This window comes from Myotis myotis, unplaced genomic scaffold (genome assembly GCF_014108235.1).
Source record: "Myotis myotis isolate mMyoMyo1 unplaced genomic scaffold, mMyoMyo1.p scaffold_m19_p_21, whole genome shotgun sequence".
NCBI classification, from domain to species: Eukaryota; Metazoa; Chordata; class Mammalia; order Chiroptera; family Vespertilionidae; genus Myotis; species Myotis myotis.
This window is the reverse complement of record NW_023416326.1, coordinates 67,939-88,536: the sequence shown is the minus strand read 5'-3', so window position 1 is coordinate 88,536 and position 20,598 is coordinate 67,939. Positions and strand designations below refer to the sequence as shown.

Below are 20,598 nucleotides of genomic sequence, written 5' to 3'. Positions count from 1 at the left end.
GAATGACCCTTTCACAGGGGTCGCCTAAGACCATCGGAAAACACATATATAATTACATATTGTTTTTGTGATTGATCACTATGCTTTCATTATGTTCAATTTGTAACCATGAAAATACATCCTGCATATCAGATATTTACATGATGATTCATAACAGTAGCAAAACTAAGTTATGAAGTAGCCACGAAGTAATTTTATGGTTGGGGGTCACCACAACATGAGGAACTGTATGAAAGGGTCACGGCGTGAGGAAGGTTGAGAACCACTGAGCTAAGGAGACGAGTGCAGACCCCTACACACATGTACAGAGGACATCACTCACCACTTCACAAATGCAAGGGAGAACCCACACACACTCCCCCAACACACACACACACACACACACACACACTGCTGTTCCCATCATCCCCTCCCCTCCCATATCGGATCAGCCAGTCTTCTCCAGGCACAGGACACCGGGCGGCTGGTGGCTGTAATTCTATCCTGGGATCCCAGTGACATCATTCCCGCAGGGTCAGTGGGGAAGGGGAGGAGGAGAGGAGCTGGGGGTGGGGTGGAGCGAAGAGGCCAAGAGACTGAGGCTGCAGACATGGCTCTGAAGCCCATTGTGTGCATGTGTGTACAACACTCTTGGGGGGCGAGGGGGGGGAGGGGGAACTGGGGGCCTAAACTCCTGGCATCAGGAGTACCCATTGCTCAGATCCGTTCCCAAGGCCATTGCCCAAACAGGGAGGCAGGCAGTGCTGGGGTACAAGGCCAGCCTGCAGGAGCAAGCTGGGTCCCACAGTCTTACCACAGTGAGCCCAAGGCTTTGGTCTTCAAGAGAATGGACTCTGCATCTCACTTCTGATGAGGCTCTGGGAGCACAGGGTCCGTGGAGATGAGTTTGGACCCATTCTTAGAAAGAGTGTTCTGATAGAGTGAGAGCTGGGTCCGTTTGGGGATAAGCCTGGGGCCTCGTTCAGTGCCGGGCACTTGGAAGATGCTCAGGAAATATTTACTGAATGGAAGGTGAAGGGTTAGAACTGTCCACAGAGGCCAGGTGGCCACTGACCTGTGTGTGGCTGAAGGGCGCCTGTGGCACTGTTGGCGTGGCCTCGAGGGCCTTTTCTCTTCAGCTCTGAGGACCCCTGATTCTGGGACCTCTTTTGAAGAAAGGTGACCTTCCGAGGGGGCTGGAGCTGGGCGGGCAGCGGGCATCTTCCTCAAGGGCACATCGCCCAGCACCTTTGGCCGCGTCTGCTCCATCAACCTGCCGCCAAATATGCTCGCCGGCTTGGTAACGAGAGCATGTCTGCGTCCGTTCTTGGAAATCCTTATTCGAGGCTCCTGGACCCCAGTGCAGAATGACCTGCGACTAGCTGGCCATCTGTTCAGTGGTGCGATGCCACCTCACTCCCCCGGGCACTGCTCAGAGGTGGGTGCCCAGGAGGACCCCAAGTGGGCGGGGGTGGGAGAGAGTGCTGGCTGTCTTCGGGGGAGGAGGTGGAGTGGGCGTGGGTCCTGGTTGCAGCTGCTCCCAGGCTGCGTCCCTAGCTCTGATGGGGATGAATAATTGATGGTGACTAATGGATCATTGCTCCGGGGTGAAATATTCAGCCGGGACCGTGGCGGGTGTGTGTCACCAGATGTTTCATGCTGCCCTCTCGGTCGGTGTGGGACTCCTGGGTTTCCCTGGCTCGCAGAACCATGGAGGGGGTCGGCAGAAAAAAAAAAAAAAACAAGAAGGAAATCGTACCCTTTGGGGCCACATGGTGGACCTGGACAGAATTATGCTAAGTGAAATAAGCCAATCAGATAAAGACTAATACCATATAATTTCACTCATATGGGAACTATAATAAACAAAATAAACTACCAAATAAAATAGAGGGGGCAGGGGGGCAAGAATGGGTCAGTGGGGGGGTAGGGGGACATATGTAATATTTTCAACAATAAAGATTAAAAAAACAGAATAGAAACAGGCTCATGGAGAGCAGACTGGCAGCTGTGAGAGGGGAGGAGGCTTGGGATTAAAGGAAGGAATTAAACAAACAAAAACCACCTCATTGACATAGGCAACAGTTTGGTGATTGCCAAAGGGCTGGGGGCTGGGGGAGGTGAAAGAGGGAATAAATGGTGGTGGAAGGAGACTTGACTTAGGGTGGTGAACACACACACACACACACACATACACACACACACACACACAGAACCATGGAGGGTTACTTCCCCAGGGAGAAGTGGGTTTTGTGCAAGGGGCCTGGGGGGGAGCCTTCTCGGGTTGTACTTTGCAGGAGGGGGGGCGGGGCCCACAGTTCTTAATTCTTGGCACTGGACTTGCCTGCTTTTGGGGGGTGTCTACACTGCCCACCATTCAGAACATTGGTGGACCCCCAGGAAGGGTCGCTGGGGCAAATAAAGGTCCAGCATGCAGCCCTGGGGTGTCTGGGAGGGGCATGCGGGATGCTGATGGCGGACGGAGCAGGAACCCCGCTCTCCTAGGAGGCTCCCTGCCCCCTGGGCACGTAGAACCGCCCTGCAGAGTGGCCTTATGGTGCAGCGGAAGGATGCTCAGAGGGGTGCACGGATTCGCCTAAGGCCACACAGCCCGTGGGTCCAGGGAGAGACGGAGATGGGGGAGGGCGGGGAAAAGAAACTAGAGGGGAAGAGCCTCCCACTCCCTGCAGGGTTCCCTGGGCCTGGAATGAGAACGACCCTGTTTGGATGAACCAAGAGGCCTGGAGTAGGACTTTCAGGCTCACGGGCCACCGTCACAGCCTGACACTCTGTCCTCTCTCCCACCATCACAGGTTCCCCCAGGCTCGGAGCTCTGGGCAGTTTCCAGCTTCTGCCCACCCGCTCCCCACACCGAGCCCTGGGCCGTTTGATCCAGCCAGGGTGCTCCCACGGCAGCCCAGCCTTCCTGCAAGCCATGTATCTGGAATATGCCTGTGCTCTCAATGTTTCAAAATGCTGGAGAGAGATGCGAGTCACTGACCACAGCCAGACTCCGGGACCTGAGGTCCTGAGCTCCTATCGCCTACCAGCCACGCTCCCCCCCACCCCGCACCCGCCCCACCAGGCCATGCACGTCCAAAGACCTCCAGAGGACAGTCCTAGGCACTCAGGTTCATAGCACTGGTGAGCTCCCACCTCATTTTACGGAGTATGAAGGGGGCCCAGAGAGAGGAGGTGGCCTGGCCACGGTCTAAGGCCGTAAAGGGTGGAAATAACTTTCACAGCCCTCGCCCATGTCTCTGGAAAGTCAGTGGCATGGGCTGCTGGGGGGGTGGGGGGTGGGGGGTGCCTCTGTCCGTGGTGCTGGAACCCAGGCTTAGCTTCCCTCAGTCTGCCGGTGGCCGTCGCTGTCCACGGTGCTGAAATCCGGCCTTGTTGGTGACGGCTCTGTCCATGGTGCTGAAATCCGGCCTCCGCGCCGGTATAGAGGGGGCGGGTTTGTGTGCTGTCCGTGGTGCTGAAAGTCAGGCCTCCTGTGGGGGTTGTGCTGGGTTCTGTCCGCAGTGCTGAACCCCAGGCCTGAGCGCCATGGTTTGATTTCTAAGCATTGTTGGGGCCTTCAGGGCTATGGCGGGTTCAGAGAAAAGAGGTGGAGACGGAATCCAAGGGGACACATGGGGAAATGCCCAAGTGCAGGGGAGGCGTGCACCATCCCATCCATCACCTCTTCTCATTACCTTGGGCTGAGCATGGCCACCTGATTCAAAGGGGAAACTTTCGAAGGAAGAAGGGATGGGAAGAGAAGGCCAAGACAATTGGGGGGATATGTGGACAACAGCGGACTCTTTAGAAGGCGTGGGTGGATTTGAAAGGCCCTACCAAGAGGCATTATTCTTCTCCTCTCCCCCCGGCACTGTGATACACTCACGGCATTCCAGTAAACCATGACAACTGTGTACAGCCAACTCTCCCCAGCATGTCTGCACCCACATTAACCCTGGGGTGGAGGGAATCTTGGTGGCCAACGTATCCTTTCCTCATGCCTCCCCTGTCCCTGACTTTCCTTCTCCCTGAAGGAAGTCTTAGCACCTGTTCGGTCTTCTCTCACAACCGTCTAACCATGTGTACAGTTCAGAAATCCTCTTTGTATCCCCTGAAGTCCTTCATGCTATAGGTCAATTCTACTGCACAAGAGCAATACTCCCCCCCCCCCCCGCCCCACACACACACCTACATCCACACAGAGCCTGTGACCATGGGTAACAACAAGTCACAAAGGATCCTTGAGAGGGGCCTCTGATCCATCCCCCATTTCTAGAGATAGGACTGCTGTGGGAAGAAGGCCTCATGGGCTGCCAATCCCACACCCTCCAAGAGCCGACCTCCAGCCCTTGTTTCAGGGTCTGCAACACGAAGCGCCTTGGCCTTCCTCAGCCCCCAAACCCAGCCTCCGCAGCAATCACCTTGCCAACCACGAATACACTTCTCAGAAGCCATGTTGATATTACAGCAGGACGAGGGAGCAAAGGTGTCACTGGGCTCAATTTGATTGAGTATGACAACTGCACAGTTGGCCACATGTGTCACCAAGAGATGTGAACTGGGGATAGTTTATGCTCAAAAACTCATTTCCAAGAGGACTGACATCTTCTAGACAGCGCTGACATCAGTGGCACAGCGAGGAGAAAAATGCAGGGACGAAGGTCATCCACCCACCCCAGCCGCCCTCTGGAAGCTTGCTCTGCCTTGGTGGGCCATCTATTTGACACGCTCTGTCCACCCCTCCAACCGCCTGCCCAACGTCACTGTCCCACAAGCAGGAAGGTGCCGCCTAATGTCCCCCCAAGCCCCGCTTGCTTCAGTTCTGGACCACTGCTCCAGGGATGCTGTGCAGTGACAGCAGCCGGCTCCGCCTGCCAGGCCCACTCCTCCATGTGTGGCTCAAAGGGCCAAGGTCCCCTTGCTCTCCGTCTTTCCCTGCTCCCTGGAGTGACCGAGGAGCCTTCTCAGGCCTGTTCCTAAATCCATTTCTTATCTCCCCAGGGGAAGAACTTTGAAAACCTCGAAGACTTTTCTGGGACCCTGAGAAGGAACTGCCGGGACTTGCTGGTCAAATCTCGCTTTACAGAGGAAGGAACAGATACAACGAGGGGAGGTGGCAAGCTCAAGGTCACCTGGAGGTGATGTCAGCCCCCAGATCCTGCCTCCCAACTCAGAGCTCATCCCAGAGCCCACCCTGCCAGGTGTTCTGTCCTATAGGTGTGCCCTCCACACACTCGTGCCAGTGTCAGGCGTGCCCTGACACCCGTGAGAAGGCCCAGGAGTGTCTGTGCCCTGACCCCATTGACCATGAATTATGGTGGCCACCCACCCGCTATTCCCACTCAGCCAGTGACCCCCTGTCAACCCTTTGAGCATTGAGCAGCTTTTACTTCACCCCAATTATCATCATTGTAATTAAATAATCAATTGTGTGATCCTTTTGCTTAATGTCTTGCTTCCTTCAGACTATTAGGGTCATGAGGGCAGGGACTGTGTTTGCTCTCTTTGTCACCACTGTAACCTGGCAGAGAGTGTTTGCTCGTGAATTCCTGTTGCATAAATGAATGAATGAATGAGTGGGGGGCTGACCAGTGTGACCCAGTGAGCGGCTGCAAGGCCAGGGGTCCCAGCCTCTCGTCCTGGCTCCAACACTGGGGACAGGGAACTGGCAGAACTTGGGACACAGGTGGAACCTGTCACCATGGGGAAATCTGAAGCAGCCCTTGCTTCAAGCGAGCGCTTCATGTCAGCGAGAGGGTTTATCAGCCCAGATACTGTCTTACATGCCTTTCTCTCCCCCTCCTCTCCCCCACGACCTCTGTCACTAGGACAGGGACTGGTCCTGGACCCACTGTCTCGTTCAGCTTCCCACCATGCCTCCTGCTCTGAGCTCCACAGCCCGCCAATGCCGCCTCCAGATCGCGCTTGCCGCAGGTCGCAGCCAAGCAACTTCGCCTGCGTTCGCTCCTGATCACAGATGGCGGCTGCAACGGTTTGGGGTCTAAAGTTTGCAAGCAGACCACACGACTGCCATGCTGGAATTCCTGGGGGCTCCCAGGGGCCCATGGACCACCCTTTGAGAATCATGGTCCTTGGGCATCTCATGTCACCACCAAAGAGCCAGATCCCACCTGCTGTCCCAGCAATGCCTGTGGGGCCTAGGCCTGGGGTGCTGGCCTCTCCTGCCTGCCCGCCCCAGGCCTGCAGAGCTCACTGTGGACAGCCCGGGGGAAGCCCCATCCCCTGCAGTGATGAGCACCTGGCTCTGTCACTGTCTTGGCCCCGGGGCAGCCCTGCTGTCCCCCCCCCCCCACCACCACCACCAGCGGCCCTGAGAAGCCCAGACCTCAGCCGGGCTGTGACTGCAGGCCAGATCTGGCTGCTCCCCGGCCTCCGGCAGCAGCCGCAGCTCCCAGCATCCAGGAGCTAATCCAATTTCTCGGCTGCGTTTTCCCTTTGCCTCCTGCAGCGCCAGGATTGATGAGGAACCAGGGCAGCTTATTAATGCGACGAGAGTCGAACTGGGAGAGGCAGCGTCCCCGCTCCCGTCCCTCCTCCCCTCCATTAGCTCCACGCTTCCCGCCGGCACCAGTCCTAGCCCAGCCAGCCTGTGCTTCCTGGGGCACCGCTAACTTTCTGTGGTTCACGGCTGTGAGGTGATGTCAGCCCCCAGGTGCTTCCCCAGGACCCCAGAGCCTGTCCCCTAGGTTCTCGCCCATCCTCTGCATGCTCCGCAGGCAGGCAGCAGACGAACTGTCTCTCAGGCGGAAACAAGAGACCCCATGGAGACCCTCTCCTGACCTTACAACAGCCGGGTACCCCCCCTTCTTTTCCTGCCCGACTTACAATTGGGGGGCTGCTTGGTGGCACGAAACCTCTGCGGTTCAGGGGCCGGTATCCTATGCTGCCAGCGGGCAGTCCGGGAGGGGCCTGGAATTCAGCCCCCCCCCCCCCCCCCCCCGTGTCCTGACATTGAACGGTGGACGCTTGCTGGAGTTCAGGCCTCTTTAGGGGAAGCCGGCAGCCAGGCGCTCCCTGCAGTCCAGGCTCACAGGGACGGGTCAGGGCCCTCTCGGCCTCCCTCACTCGGGCCACTGCCCTGGACTGTCAGTTCCTGGGACGAAAAGGGTTGCAGGGGCCGACGCTTCGCAGAAGTTAAGCTTCGGCAAGAGGCAGCTCATGAGGCATAAAGAAGGGCCTGACGCTCAGAAGGGTGAGGTGCTGGGGAGCCACCAAGGAAGCTGGGGCGGCTCCTCCCCCCGAATCTTTAAGAAAATCGGGTGGAAAGTGCTCCCCCATCTGCGGACCCAGCGAGGCCTGGCCAGTGGGCAGGGGCGGGGCCTACTTTACAGGAGTTGATTCCTTTCACCCTCCCCCCGAAACAACCCGCATCACAGACAGGAATTTTGTCCCCATTCTGCAGATGGGAAGACTGAGAAAGATGGAATAACTGGCCCAAATCAGGGTGAGTGGCAGAACCAGATGGAAGCCGGGCAGGCAGTCCAGCTATAGTCACCCAACTGCTTCGCAGGAAAAATATCTCTGACTTGACTTTTCTCCAATGAAGCCTTGCTCCTCCCAGGCTCCCTGTGACTGAATCTAGGCCTCTCTGCTCCCTGCCAGCGGGAAGATGCCGCTGGCTGTACCTGTCCAGCAGCCAAATCACAGTTCTCCTTGGCTGTGAGGTATCGGTACCTGTTTCACAGGTGAAATTCTCCAGACCTGGTCAGATGACCCCATTCTATGCTCTCAACACATCCTGCATGCCTTCCTAACACCTGTCACAGTTATGATGCGTTCTTTAAAAAAAAATATATATATATATATATTTAAATTGATTTTAGAGAGGAGGGGATAGGGAGAGAGAGATAGAAACATCAATGATGACAGAATCGTTGATCAGCTGCCTCCTGCACATCCCACACAGGGGATCCAGCCCACAACTCGGGCATGTGCCTGGCCGGGAATCGAACCCTGACCTCCTGGTTCACAGGTCGACGCTCAACCACTGAGCCACGCCATCCGGGCTCTACTTTTAAAGAGCATCGCTGTCACCTGGGCTTCCGTGTTCTCTGGCTCGAGGAGAGCAAACCCAGCTCCAGCTAGAACCTGGGACAGGAAAGCCCAAACTCCAAGTTCTGGAAGGACCGGAAGCATTTCTGCTCCTGCACGGCCTTGACTACCTGAGGACACTCCGGTCCAGGGCCGGCTGACCTCCATTCTTCCCGTCCACTGAGCTCCCACCGTTTCCCCACGCTCACCATCCTGCCCACACCCACTCCCAGGCCTCCTGCGACCCCTCCATCGACTCTCTCTCCAAGAGGCTGCACAGACTGGGTGCGGAGAGAGGACGTCATCCAGAGAAAGGAGAGGGCCTGGGCTGGTGGGAGTGGGCTCCGGGAGGGCACCCGAGAGGCCTCTCCAGCAGTCCTCAACCTCCCCTCCCCCAGGTCCTTGCAGCCCTGTCCCAGCCGCCTGGAAGCTGCCTGAGGGGGAGGTCAGAGGCACCCAGACCCGGCTCCGGAAAGGGTCTCCCTGCCCCTGACGTGCTTTCGACGCGTCCACACTCTGCCCGGGAGAAAGCCAGAACCAGCCAGAGAGGAACGGCTGCCAGCTTGTCTGTGGGGTAAGAGTCACGTTTATAAACACCAACACTGCTCCCACCCGGGGTCCTGGGTCCTGGCCTGTGGGTACCAGGCCCATCAGGCTGCAAAGCTGAGAAAGAGGATTGTGTTGGCATCATCACCCCCTCTGCCCGCCCTCTCCCGCCCTCCCCCCCACATAAAGTTGCCCGAAAAGCTCCTAGAACAAGGCTGACTCACAAGAGCAGCCTGGGGACCAGGACCAGGGCCAGGGGAGGCTGGAGGTGGAGCACTTCTCTCTGGCCTCCCCCCCAACTTTCCAGCAGCCCCCCAGCTCCTCCTTGGGCAAGACAGGAAGGGGAGGGGTGAGCGTCAAGCCTGAGAGGTCCCCAGAAAAAGCCAGGCCCCAAGGGGCTTCCTAGAAGATGAGGCTGGAGTCCTGTCCAAGAGCCAGGTGGGCAAAGGCAGGCAGGTGGCAGACAGAGGCCAGGAATGAGGGTGCAGGCAGCGCTGGTCCTGCCCAGGGGCCCATGGAGGAGGTGGGGCTGGACTCCCTGGGCCTGGCCACAGAGGCCTGGTTGGGCCCCTGACGCTGACTCAGCCCCCAGTCCCGGCACAGGCTGCAGCTGGCAGTGCCCGCCAGGCCACTGCCCGCCAGGACTCAGGCCAGGCCAGCACGTCCCACTGCATCAGAACGGCCCTGCCCCTCAAACCCGGCCCTCGGGCCTGGCCTTGGGGCACTGGGCATGGCTCTCCTTTGCAGCTCGTCCTGCAGCCTGGAGGCTGGGCTCAGACCTGAGCAGGGGAGACAGCAATGGGGCTGAGGGCTGCCCTGCCCCTCATGGTCACCCCTCTGAAGCAGTGCCCGGTCACCAGGGCTGGACGGTCCAGTTGGGGACAACCTAGACCACACGGGGCAGCAACGGGAGGAGGGGAGCGGGAAACCTCCATCTCCCGTCAGACCCTCGCCCACAGGCCTGTCTTTCTGGGCACCCGGACCCTGAGGCGTTCCCATCCTCATGCCCCCGTGGGCCCTGCCCTCACCCTGCTCTCCCTTCCTCTTGCTGGCCTGCGAGCACCCACTTCTCTCCCTAACTGGGAGGGGGTGCTGCCAAGGGGAGAGGGGGCTCTGGCAGCCCCCACATACCGGGGGCTGGGGTGTCCCAGAGGCACCTGCAGGATGTGGGGGTGACAAGGGGGGAGGATGGGGGAGGGGACCTGGGTTCAAGGGCTGGAAGCATAAGTGATGTCTTTTCCGTTAAAAACCCTGTGCCTTGAAATAGGGGCGAGGGAAGAGCAGGGGAGGGGGCAACGGGAAAGGTCAGGTAGGAGTCTAAGAGGGCGGGTGGGAGCCAAGCCCCGGGGGAGGCGCTGGCGCGGACAGGACGCCCTCGTCCTGCTGAGTCATGAGATTTGCGGAGAGGAGGGGGGGCCGCATCTCCCCAAGTCCCTGTCCCAGCGCCTCCCGACCCCACCGTGTTCCCACCCTCACCAGGACCCAGGGCCTCTGCTTCCTGGGGCCCCCTCCCCCCTCCCCCCACGACGGGACCAGGTCCCCAAGTTTGAGGCGGGGGCGCATCCTGGGAGCCCGTGGAGTCTGCGCGCCGCCCCCCCCCGCCCTGAACCCGCAGAGCAGCCGGGTCCCCAAAACGAGCCTCGCGTCCGGACGCGTCCAAACTCCCCTCGCCCACAACTTCCCACCACCCAGCGCGCAGGGTCCCACCGCGCCCGGGGCTAGGCAGAGCCCGCGGGAGGAGAAAGTTCGGGGCCGGGGTGCCCCGCGGGCGGGGGGCGTACTCACCGGAGCGGCCGCAGCAGCAGGAGAGACCCCGGCCTCGCGCGAGGGCGAAGTGGGGGGCGGGCGGCGAGGACGCGCTGGCCCAGCCCCGGCCCAGTCCCCGCGCCGGCCCGGCCCCAACTCGGCCAAGAGGCTCTGCCGCAGACTCGCGGAGCGGTGCCCGCGGAGCAGGGAGGGAGGAGGGAGCGGGAGGAGGAACCAGGGAGAGAAGGAGGAGGGAGGGAGGGAGGCGGGCGCAGGGGGAGGAGGAGGGAGGAGCGGAGGGCGGTGCGCGCTGCGGCGCAGGGCGGGGCTGGAGGGGGCGGGCAGCAGGCGGAGGGAAGAGGAGGGAGAGCAAAGGGCGGGGAGGGGGAGGGGGGAGGAGGGAGGGGCTGCACCCACCCTGCCCACCCTTCGCAGCCCCCCCCCCCCCCCCCGTAGTGCAGCCCAGGCTCCCGGCGCCCGGCCTCCTGCTGAAGGTCAGGAGAGTCAGGCCTCGTGGCCCATTCCGGCCACGTTACCGGGAGCCCCTCCCCAACAGCCACTGCGATCTGAGCCCCTCCCCTCCCCTCCCCTCCCCTCCCCCAGACACCTCCCCCACAGGTGTCGCCTGGAGGAAGAGGGGATCCCGGGAGGGGACGGGGAGGGAGAGAGGGAGCTCGCGTTGGTTAAAGACCAGGGTTTCCACACGCGCGAGTTTCTTCATGCTGACATGTCCTTTATTTTATTTTATTATTTTTTAAATGTTTTTATTGATTCAGAGAGGAAGGGAGAGGGAGAGAGAGATAGAAACATCAATGATGAGAGTCATTGATCGATTGCCTCCTGCACGCCCCCACTGGGGGTCAACCCAGGACCCTTCAGTCCTCCGGCCGACGCTCTATCCACTCACCCACACCGGCTGGCGTTGGCATGTCCCTTTAAAGTGGGAAGTTTGCAGTGAGGATTGTGGCTGTGGGAAGGGCCTGGGGAGGGGTGTGGGGGGGGGGCTGCACAGACAACCTGGGGCCCTTCCTGGGAGGAGGGGCGGGCCAGCCCTTCCCGGCAGCACAATTGGAGAATCCGCTTTAGTCTGGGAGCCAGTCTCTATAACAGCAAAATCCCGGGGGAGAGGCAGGGGAGGGTGTTTTTCCCGTCACTTTGCCAGTAGCACCAGGTGGAACCGAGAGGCCATCCATCAGGCGGCCTCAGAGCACCTGCGGGCAGCGGCTGCCACCTCCCGGCTGTCAGGAGCGGCGTCGACCGGCCTCGGGGAGTCCTGGGGGAGGCAGGCGGTACCCACAGCCCTGAGGCCTGCCTGGAGGTCAGCCCTCTCCCCTGCCCTCCCTCACCCCTGCCCCGGCAGCGCAGCCTGGGCAAGGGCAGAGGAGGTAGAAGGAGTCCGTCTGTCAGTCTGTCTGTCATCGTGACTGAGATGGGACACCGGGCCCCGCCCTTCGCCAGGCGATCTCAGGACTGTGGCTTGACCAGACCGGCCGCTGTACCCCGTTCTCTCCTTCCTGCTCCCCACACGGACAGTGAATCTGCAGGACGCAGAGCCAGAAAGGGCCGCAGCCTCCTGGCAGGGAGCCAGGAGCCCAGCCGAGCGCGCTGGCCGGCTGGCTGCCCGCCACTCCACCGGAAGCCTGTTCCCAACCAGCTCACCGGGAACTGACGGGCGGAGGAAGGCAGCCTGCCTGCCAGCCAGGAGTCAGCGCTGCAATCAATTTGGTTCAGTGAAAAATGTGGTGTCCCCGGCTACGGCCTCAATGTTCTTTTAATTTGTCAGGACCGGGAGCATCTCCGTGATAGACCTTATCAGGAGCTCAGCATTCCTCCTGCTTATTCCCCCAGGCCTCGGGCAACAGAAAAAGGAAGAACGATGAGGCCCAGAAATCAGGATTTTAAAAAGATACCCAGGTGATTCTAATGTGCAGCCGAGGTTGCGAACCACTGCTCTAGGCCATTGTCTCGCTGGCCCATAGCACCTGCGCTTCAAACACTGGCCTTGACTCCACCCCCCACCCCCCCTCCTCTGCTCTCACCACGGGCCCCATGGTCCCAGCGGGACTCAGACTCCTTGGGCTGTGGCCCCAGCCTCCCCTGCCTGGGCTGTGAGTGCAAATCTGGAACAAAGGCTCTTAAACTTCAGCCTCATTCATGTGGCCGTCACCCATCAGGTCAATAAAACCCCTACCTCCTCCTGGGATGCTGCCTGCCAGGTGTCAGCCAGGGGAGGGGTCTGCTGCTCACCTGGACCAGCTCAGAGATTGAGGCAACCAGTCACCTGAGGGAGGTGCATGGGAACCTGAGAGAGAGCGCGCCAACTCCACCTGGCTGGAGGCCGGGAATTCCCTGCCCCAGCCTCCAGGTCGGCGGCGAAGAGCAAGGCGCAGGGGTGGGGGTGGGGGCGGGACGGGGACACGCGGCGAGGGGGCGGCCCTGAGGCCCAGCCAGCCCTCCCCCCAGCAGCTGAAGATCTCTGCGAAGACCCTGGGGTTGGTGCCAGGAAGCTGAGTGACCTGAGGCCACCTCTCCACAGCCTCAGCTTCTCGTCTGTTTAACAGATGACGGCATTGCAAAGGTCAGTAACACGTTTGACACTGAGCAGGCTCTTAACACAGGTGGCCATATAATCATGCTTTGGGCAAAGAAAGTAGCTCTAAAGCCAACAGGGGCACAGCCTGGCATTGGAATTCCAGCTGCCCTTGCCCACACCCACAGGGAAGTGTGACCTCATACGTGTCAGAATTACGTCCACACAACGCCCTAAGAACAGACAGTGTCGGGCGCTTAGTGCTCTGAGGCATTGGAAGAACTCGGCGACGCGGCAGAGGCCACGGTGCAGAGGGAGACACGGTCTGGCTCAGCCTCCGGCTCCAAGCCCGCTGAGTCCTATGTCCCCCCCCCCCCCCCCCCCCGCCACCCCACACACAAACTGCTTCCCCACACTCAGTCTGTGGGCCCTGAGGGCCCAGCCAGCCCTCCCGCAGGTCCGTCCTGGCCCTTCTCCTCTGAGGCGGCTCCGGGGCACCACACCTGCCCTCCGACCAGGCCAGCCTCCCCTGCAGCCTCCCAGGACCCAGGGGACCCACGTCCTTCATCTCCACTCTTCCCATTAATAAACCTATTCAAAGGCCAAGGCTGGGAGGCAGTGTTCAGAAAGGGGATGGAGCCCGGTATTCCTAAACGCACCGAAGGCTGCCCACACGCACACCCCCCTAGGTGTACCGGTTAGTCATGCGGATTGTTAACTGGTTAGTCATGCGGATTGTTAACTGGTTAGTCATGCGGATTGTTAACCGGTTAGTCATGTGGATTAATTGTTAACTGGTTAGTCATGCAGATTAGCTGTTGACCAGTTAGTCATGCGGCTTGTTAACCGGTTAATAATTCGGATTTTGTAATCAACGAAAACACGATAATTTCAAGAGAAACATCAAAAGTGCTTTAGTCAAAGTAATTCCATCGCTAGCACTTTTCTTCAAAATAAAAGTAATGAATTAAAACTTCCCGCAAAATGCTCTTTTTTTGGCATGAAATTTGACATTTTTAAGCGTAAAAATATCTATGATGCTAACACCTTCAGCAAATTTGACGTATGGAGTTTTGAAGCTTGTCAATACAACACAATAGCATCCATATCAAATCGCATCTATGTCAACATACCTGTGACTCCATCTGTTGGAAAGAATCCGCATTAACGTTCACCTGGTGAATGGCCTACGCGAGACAAACCCCAAGGGGCAGGAAGATCCAGGGCTCTTGCGGGGACTATGGTGCCCTCTGGTGGCCAAGCCTGGAGTGGCAGCCAGAGTTGCCTTCAGCCATAGCTCCAGGAGGCTCCTCAGAAGTAAGTTCCAGCCCAGCCTCTATCCAGGCACACCCCCATCTCCGCCCCTCCCCAAGCGGCCTCCTTTCTGGACGCAGGTCCCACCCAAAGCTGTTTCCTCTTGTGCCTGAGGAGTATATTGGGGGGGGGGGGGGGCGGGCCAGTGGAGTGGGATGGGAATGAGATGGAGTCAGGCTGGGCAGGCCAGTGACACCGTGGAACAGGGCACTGGTCACCTGTCCTCAGTGTCTGTGAGGGGGACACGTAAGGCATTTTGTCCTGTGACTATGGTCACTGAAGCTGGAGACGGCCACTAGATTTCTCTAGAAAACAAGGGCCTCACAACCTGGGCCACGAAAAAAGCAAGTGACCTACTGGTGGCTGTGGCCCCAAGCCACACTGCCCACTGTGGGAACGAGAGGAGAGTGTGGGCAGGGAGAGGCATGAAGCCGGCTCCCCAGCACGGGGACCCCAGTGCTTGGGTCGGGTTGAAACCCAGAGCCTGCAACAAGGAGCCAGCCCAGCCCTGGAGAGGGGCTCCCCTAGAACAAGGTGCAGCCCCGTCAGTCTCCTCTCCTCTGATTGCGGAGCCCCTTCTCCAGCACCGGCCGCCTCTTTAGTGAAACGGGTACTAGCCACGTGACCACTTACTAGCAGCATTAAAAGAGCAGAATCCCGTCTGCTGGAAGTGGCTGAATCCCTGGCTGGGACGGCTCCAGGAGCTCCAAGCATCTCTTGGGAGCCTCAAGGCCTTGCCAACACCGGACCCGGGGCTTCCCCTCCCTCCGAACCAGCTCACTTCTTCTGAGGAATCACCCTGGCCCGGGCCCGCCCAGCACCCGCAGCCTCCTCTTGTCTCACCTGTTCCGTGGTATTTGTTCCAAGCTCTGCAACAGTCCATCTTCTATAGTGACTGCTTTAATTATTACATAAGCCAATGAAATGAGTGCAAGAATTTTTATAAGTTTTTATTTCAGAGAGGGAAGGAAGAGGGAGAGAGAGAAACATCAATGGTGAGAGAGCCATTGAGCGGCTGCCTCCTGCACGCCCCACACTGGAGGTAGAGCCTGCAACCGGGCATGTGCCCTTGACCGGGAATCGAACTGTGAATCCGTGACCTCCTGGTTCATAGGTCAATGCTCAACCACTGAGCAACACCAGCCGGGCTACACGTGTCTTTTTCATCCTTGGTCACCCTTCCTCTCCCAAGCCTGGGCAAAAGGGGCTTGCATTGTCTGTGTTCCTACTAGAACTACGGAAAAGTACTGGCAAGGGCAGGCTTGTAACCAGGGATGTTTGCCAGGAGCTCGGTTTCCTTGGGAAGAGGGGGTGTCTTTGGCACTTGCTTTAAATAGAGCAAGGAACTTTGTTCCCTCAGAAAGGCAATTTTTAAATTTCTCTACTTTCCCGTCCGAGGGAAGAAAGAACAGGCCTTTCGCTTCACTCACCTGGACAGATCACGTGTCTGCCCATCCTGTCCCAGTGCAGGACACAACCACACCCGTCACACCAGCCCCGCATCCCGGTACAGGGGCCCAGAATGAACAGGGGCGGCTCGGCTCCTGCTGGCTCCAACGTTCACCTGGAGATCAAAGCGTGGCTGCGTTCGCCTGCAGCCACGGGAGCAGGCACAGCTGTTCCGTAAGGAAGGGAAACACACGCTTTACAGACCGACCCCTTAAGCTTTGGAAATGGGTCTACAACAGTTTTCCTTGATGTAAGTTCCTCCTTGAGACAATGCTTTGTTTGGGCGGCTCTTTCCCCGTAACCCCCCCACCCCCATCTAGGGAAGCGGAGGCTTAAGGGCCGGGCAAGGCTGCGAGGCCCCGTGCTGTGCCCCGGGATCTTCGCTGTGTCCTCAGCTCTTCTCCCCAACATGGGGTTTCGAGTCCGAGATCCACAACCTCAGCATCCTCCCCTCGCCTTTCTCAGCTCCGCGTGGCAGAACGAAGCGGGGACTCGGTTCTACCGGCTCCCCCGCAGGAGGCCGCACTGGCTCGAACCTCGAGACAGAAGCCTCCTGGGAAGCTGGAAGGAAGGAAGGTGCCAGCAGCCGGCCTCCCACAGCCGTCGGCGACTCCCTCAGGCCGGAGGCTGCGTGAGAAATGCCCGGAGTCTGATGCGGACGCTGGGCCGGGCCCGCGCCCACCAGGTTCTTTACCCGACGACCCTGGGCACAGGCTCCTCACCGCCGCTCCCCTCCGAGCTGAGGACCAACAGGGAAAGGCAGCCATGTTTGCTCTCGTTCCCGTGTTCAGGCGTTTCTGTGGGACACAGCCTGGCTTCACAGTGAACCCGCAACACACGGTGTTCGGGAACAGCCCTCTGCAGTCGTCCTGGGCACCCCAGGCGCCGGCTGAAGGCAGTGCCCTGAGCTAGAAACGGCCACGAGAGTCTGTGGGCTCGGGGTCGGGCAGAGTGACCTTCAGCAGCATCAGAGACCCGTGGCTCTCACTCCTGCTTTCCCCTCGTCAGCGAGGCAGACCCCCCCCCGAACACAGGTGCTTCTGGCGGGACTGGGTACAACCCACAGGTGAACAAGAGCTGGCGGGCGGGAGCGGGCGCCAGGTGGGCAGACGCTCTCTGCAGCACAGCTTCCTCAGTATCCCTCTTGTCCCAACGCCGCGGGCAGCAGGCATCCTGCCCCAGGGCCGGGGCGCTAAGGATGTGGACATTTAAAAAGGCCAAATCGCAGTATCCAGACGGCACCTGGAGCATTCTGTCTGTGGGCCCATCACCCGTCAGACCAGGCGACACCCTGCTTCCAAGCCCTTAGGTTTCCTGACACGGCACCCAGTTCCCAACGAGAGGCCACTCCTGCACGGAGCACGGATTCTGAGTCTGGGAGCGACCTGCCCGCTCTGAGGAAGCAGGCGTCAGACACCGTTCCTATCCTGACGCTTGGGGGGCTGGGATGGGGCCACGGCCCTGAGTGTGAGCAGCACCGCCCACGGCCGCTGCAGCCCGGCTGGGCAGAGGCCAGCGCACGTGCCCCAGGCGGAGTGAGAAGGGCGGCGGTCTGGTGGCTCTCGCTGAACCAAGCACTCATCCACAAAGCCATTGCCTCGTGTAATACCAGCTACGAAAAGGGGGCGGGAGCGGCCGGAGACAGCCATGCTGGGCAGCCCTCAGCACTCTTTCTAGGTCACCAGCTCATCGGGGACACCGGTCCGACACCGGGACCAACACGGGCGCTCCGCACGCCAACCAGCCACACGCTCAACACCAACACACTGTTCGGAAGTTTGTTTTGTTTTAATTCCAGCCACTGAAACAACATGGAAGTTATTGCTCAGATAAATAAACCTAGGCTACGAGGAAAAGAAAAGCGGATAAAGAAACAAACAAAACCCCAAAGTGAAACTCAAGTTCCCAATATGGTAACAGTAAACGGAGAACTCCTCCCACGAGGATTTACTGGAATTTCTGTGCCTCTGGGCACGAGACGGAGCTGGGCTCGCGGCGGGGATCCGGCAGCGCGCGGGGTGCTGTGCGTGAGAAGGGGCGAGCGCCCGAGCCTTCGGTGGGTGGGAACCCGCCACACAGCCAGCACGTCACCCGACAACCACAAACGGCTCTTAAGGAAAAAATACAAAAGGTGTCAAAAATTTTTTTAGTTTTTTTTCTTTTTTCCAAAGAGTTCTGGAAAACGATCCATTCGGAATAGAAATAGCACCGAGTACAGGCTGGTCTGACCCAGTCCTGTGGCTTTGCTGAGGAACAGCCGCGGTCCCTCCGGTGAGTCCGGAATGACACAAGGGGCGGGCTTATTTCCGGCTCGGCGCGGCTGTCCCCGCGCAGCGCGCGCAGACGTAGTCCTCCTTCGCCGCCGTCTCTGGGGAGACACCGACACAGACCTGATGGAACCACTGGTTGCAGCTGCCATCACACTGGACCCAGTCCACCTGGTTACAAAGAGCAGGGAGACGGGTGTTCAGAGGAGAACGGGCGCGTCCGGCAGGCCCCTCAGAGCGGCCGCCCCACCACGGGGACAGCAGCGAAGCCGCCGCGTCAGAGCCACTCTTCGGTCGTGGCTGCCTGGGGGCCGGGACCGCCGCCGGTGACTGGCCGGGGCGCCATCCGCACCCCCCACCTGCCGGGCGCCAGGGCGGCGACGCTGGAGGAGCAGGAAGAGGAAGGAGGGAGGAGAAGAGTTTCTTCAGGAAAAGGGAGGAGACCCAGGAGCGCTGGTGAGAGCAGATCGCTCAGAGCAGAGCAGGCAGCAGGAGAGACAGACCGCGGACCGCGGGTGCGGAGCTAAGGGGAAGCGCGTCCTCGAGGCCAAGCCGCACTGACCTCGTCTCCCTCCGGCTGCAGGCAGCTCCCAGCCGGGCAGATGGCGTCCTCGTCCTCAGAGTCCTCCTGCTCCGAGGGCAGGGAGTGGGTGTCGGCGGCGCGGACGGGCGCGTGGCCGCGCTCGCTCTCTAACTGGAAAGTGTCCGTGTCCTGGGGGGGGCCCAGTCTGATCCTCTTCCTCCCGGGCGCCCACGCTTTCCGCACCCGGCCCCAGCGCTCGCCGGCGAGGCCGTCTCTCTCGGGGCGGCGCTTCAGCTTCCTCTCCAGGCTGCTGCTTCCCTCTCGCTTCGCCCGGCAGCAGTCGCTCTGGGGGGGACAAGCAAACTCTGCTCAGCCTCCTGTCTGCCCACAACGGACGCCAGCGAGGCCGAGGGTTCGCCGTGAGAACCCCAGGAGCCCCATCAACCCGAGAAACACTGCGCCCGGACCCCCACGTCACCCCTTCCCGGGCCCCGCAGGACGGCAGCCTCCTGCTCGTGCCTCAGATCAGACACGCCTGACCCCCGGGTGACCCGTCCGCACGGGCGGTGGGCGCTGCCTCCCTCCTTCCTTCAGTGGCAGCCGGAGGCCGGACTGAGTGCAGAGCCTGTCCCTGGCCCCGGCTCCGAGGGAGCCAGCCAGCACCCCCTCCTCTAAGGACGGGCCTCCACCTGCAGACGCACAGGGGCAAACGGCCGCAACCAATGGCGCCACAGGTACCGCAGCAGCAGCCTCTGCTCAGGAGACTCCCTGATCCCACCGTATTCCAGGCCGAGGGTTACGGGTCAGTGAGCCCAGGACAGGGGGACGTAGCCCCTGAACCAGGCCAGGCCAGTGTCCCCCTCGTTTGGTCAGCACTCCGCACGGACCGGTCTCACTCGTCCCCCACCAGCTGCCTCGCAAGGTTAGAGGAGCGAAGCAGGTGTTAAACAGTGACTCGGAGCATATCTGAGTTTTGAAGGTTCTCTCCCTAGGCCTTCCCACTAGGACTGCACTCGTCTCTACTGTGTCTCTTACAGGAGAAAAATAACCTGCTTCCAGCTCCTTTACACGGAAATGGCAGAAGCACCTTTTGTGGAAAGAAAAAAATCCAGAGACTCGAGCAGGACCAGACCCGGGCAGGGAGCCCAGGGGGTGCGCGGCAGCCCTGCTCCCTGCAGACACCTGCCCTCCCAGACCAGAGGCCCCTCCGTCCGCTGGCCACACCGCGCCCCCAGCCACTCACCTTCTCACCGCCGGGTCTGCCGGGGGAGCTGCGGCCCGTCTGCTGGGCAGGGCTGGGCTTCGCGAGCAACGTCTGGTAAAGCTCCTGGATCTCAGGAAGGGTTACCTGGAGCAGCTGCGCCTCCATCAGCAGCTCGCTCACTTCTGGGCTCACACCTGCCACAGGGCAGACAGGTCACCATGCGGACGGCCACGGGGTCACCCACAGCCAGACCGTGGCACGGCAGAGGGACCCGCCAGCCACCACCCTGTCCTTGAAGTGACCTTCACCGGAAGCCCAGCTTCGCCTAAGGTGCCTGAAGCAGTGAGCACAACTGAGCCCACACTCGACCTCCTGAGTCTCCTGATGACCAGGGACGCACCGACCCTACAGCGATGACCCTGCTCACTCCGTTACTCTCACGCAGCCCTGACGGACAGCACACAGCCCCCGGGCGCGGGCACCGTGACCCAGGCACAGCTTCTGCGGGCTCACGGGCGGCCGCACAGGCAGAGAGAGGAGAAGAGGAGGCAGCTCCCTCGTCTAGTCTCCCGATCCCCAGTCTCCTAAGGAAGGAGGGGCCCAAGCCCACGGCTCCGCCTCTGAGGAACCGCTGCCTTGATTCTCCCTGGGAGGGCTTCCGCCTCCCCACCCCCCCCCCCCCAAGGGATGGCTCGGGGACCTCCTGCCTCCTGGCTGGAAACATTCACACTGGCTCCTCCTCCTTGCAAACGCCCGGTCCCCTCTCCCACGTGATCATCCACAGCACGAGCCACTGCGACATGGCCTGCTGCGCCCCAGCCTCCAACAAGCACGACACACGCACCGTGCAGGGGAATGCAGCTCCATCCCGCCGAGAAGGGAGCCTGCAGAGACGAGCTCCTGCTGTCCTGTTCGCCGGGCGCGGAGGACACGGTGCCGGGAGGCTGAGGCGCCTAAGGGAGGAAGCAGGCAGAGTCAGGCCAGC

The 20,598-nt window shown here is 60.2% G+C and overlaps 2 protein-coding genes across 4 annotated transcripts in view; both read right to left on the bottom strand.

Moving 5' to 3' along the window:
- Positions 1–10,541, bottom strand: part of SYT2 (synaptotagmin 2) — a 36,515-nt gene extending 25,974 nt beyond the window's left edge. For both annotated transcript variants that reach the window (XM_036354926.1, XM_036354928.1), the window contains exon 1: positions 10,366–10,541. The gene's annotated coding sequence lies outside the window, so the exon portion shown is untranslated. The remainder of the gene's footprint in view (positions 1–10,365) is intronic.
- Positions 10,542–17,388: 6,847 nt separating this feature from the next.
- Positions 17,389–20,598, bottom strand: part of KDM5B (lysine demethylase 5B) — a 34,676-nt gene continuing 31,466 nt past the window's right edge. Inside the window, exons 24-27 of one of the 2 annotated variants that reach the window (XM_036354672.1) lie at positions 20,458–20,566; positions 19,653–19,807; positions 18,449–18,754; positions 17,389–18,057 (exon numbers count right to left, since the gene is read on the bottom strand). In XM_036354672.1, the coding sequence (XP_036210565.1) occupies positions 17,920–18,057; positions 18,449–18,754; positions 19,653–19,807; positions 20,458–20,566 (708 nt within the window). In that variant the 3' untranslated portion in view covers positions 17,389–17,919. The remainder of the gene's footprint in view (positions 18,058–18,448; positions 18,755–19,652; positions 19,808–20,457; positions 20,567–20,598) is intronic. The other variant, XM_036354673.1, reaches the window with a different exon arrangement.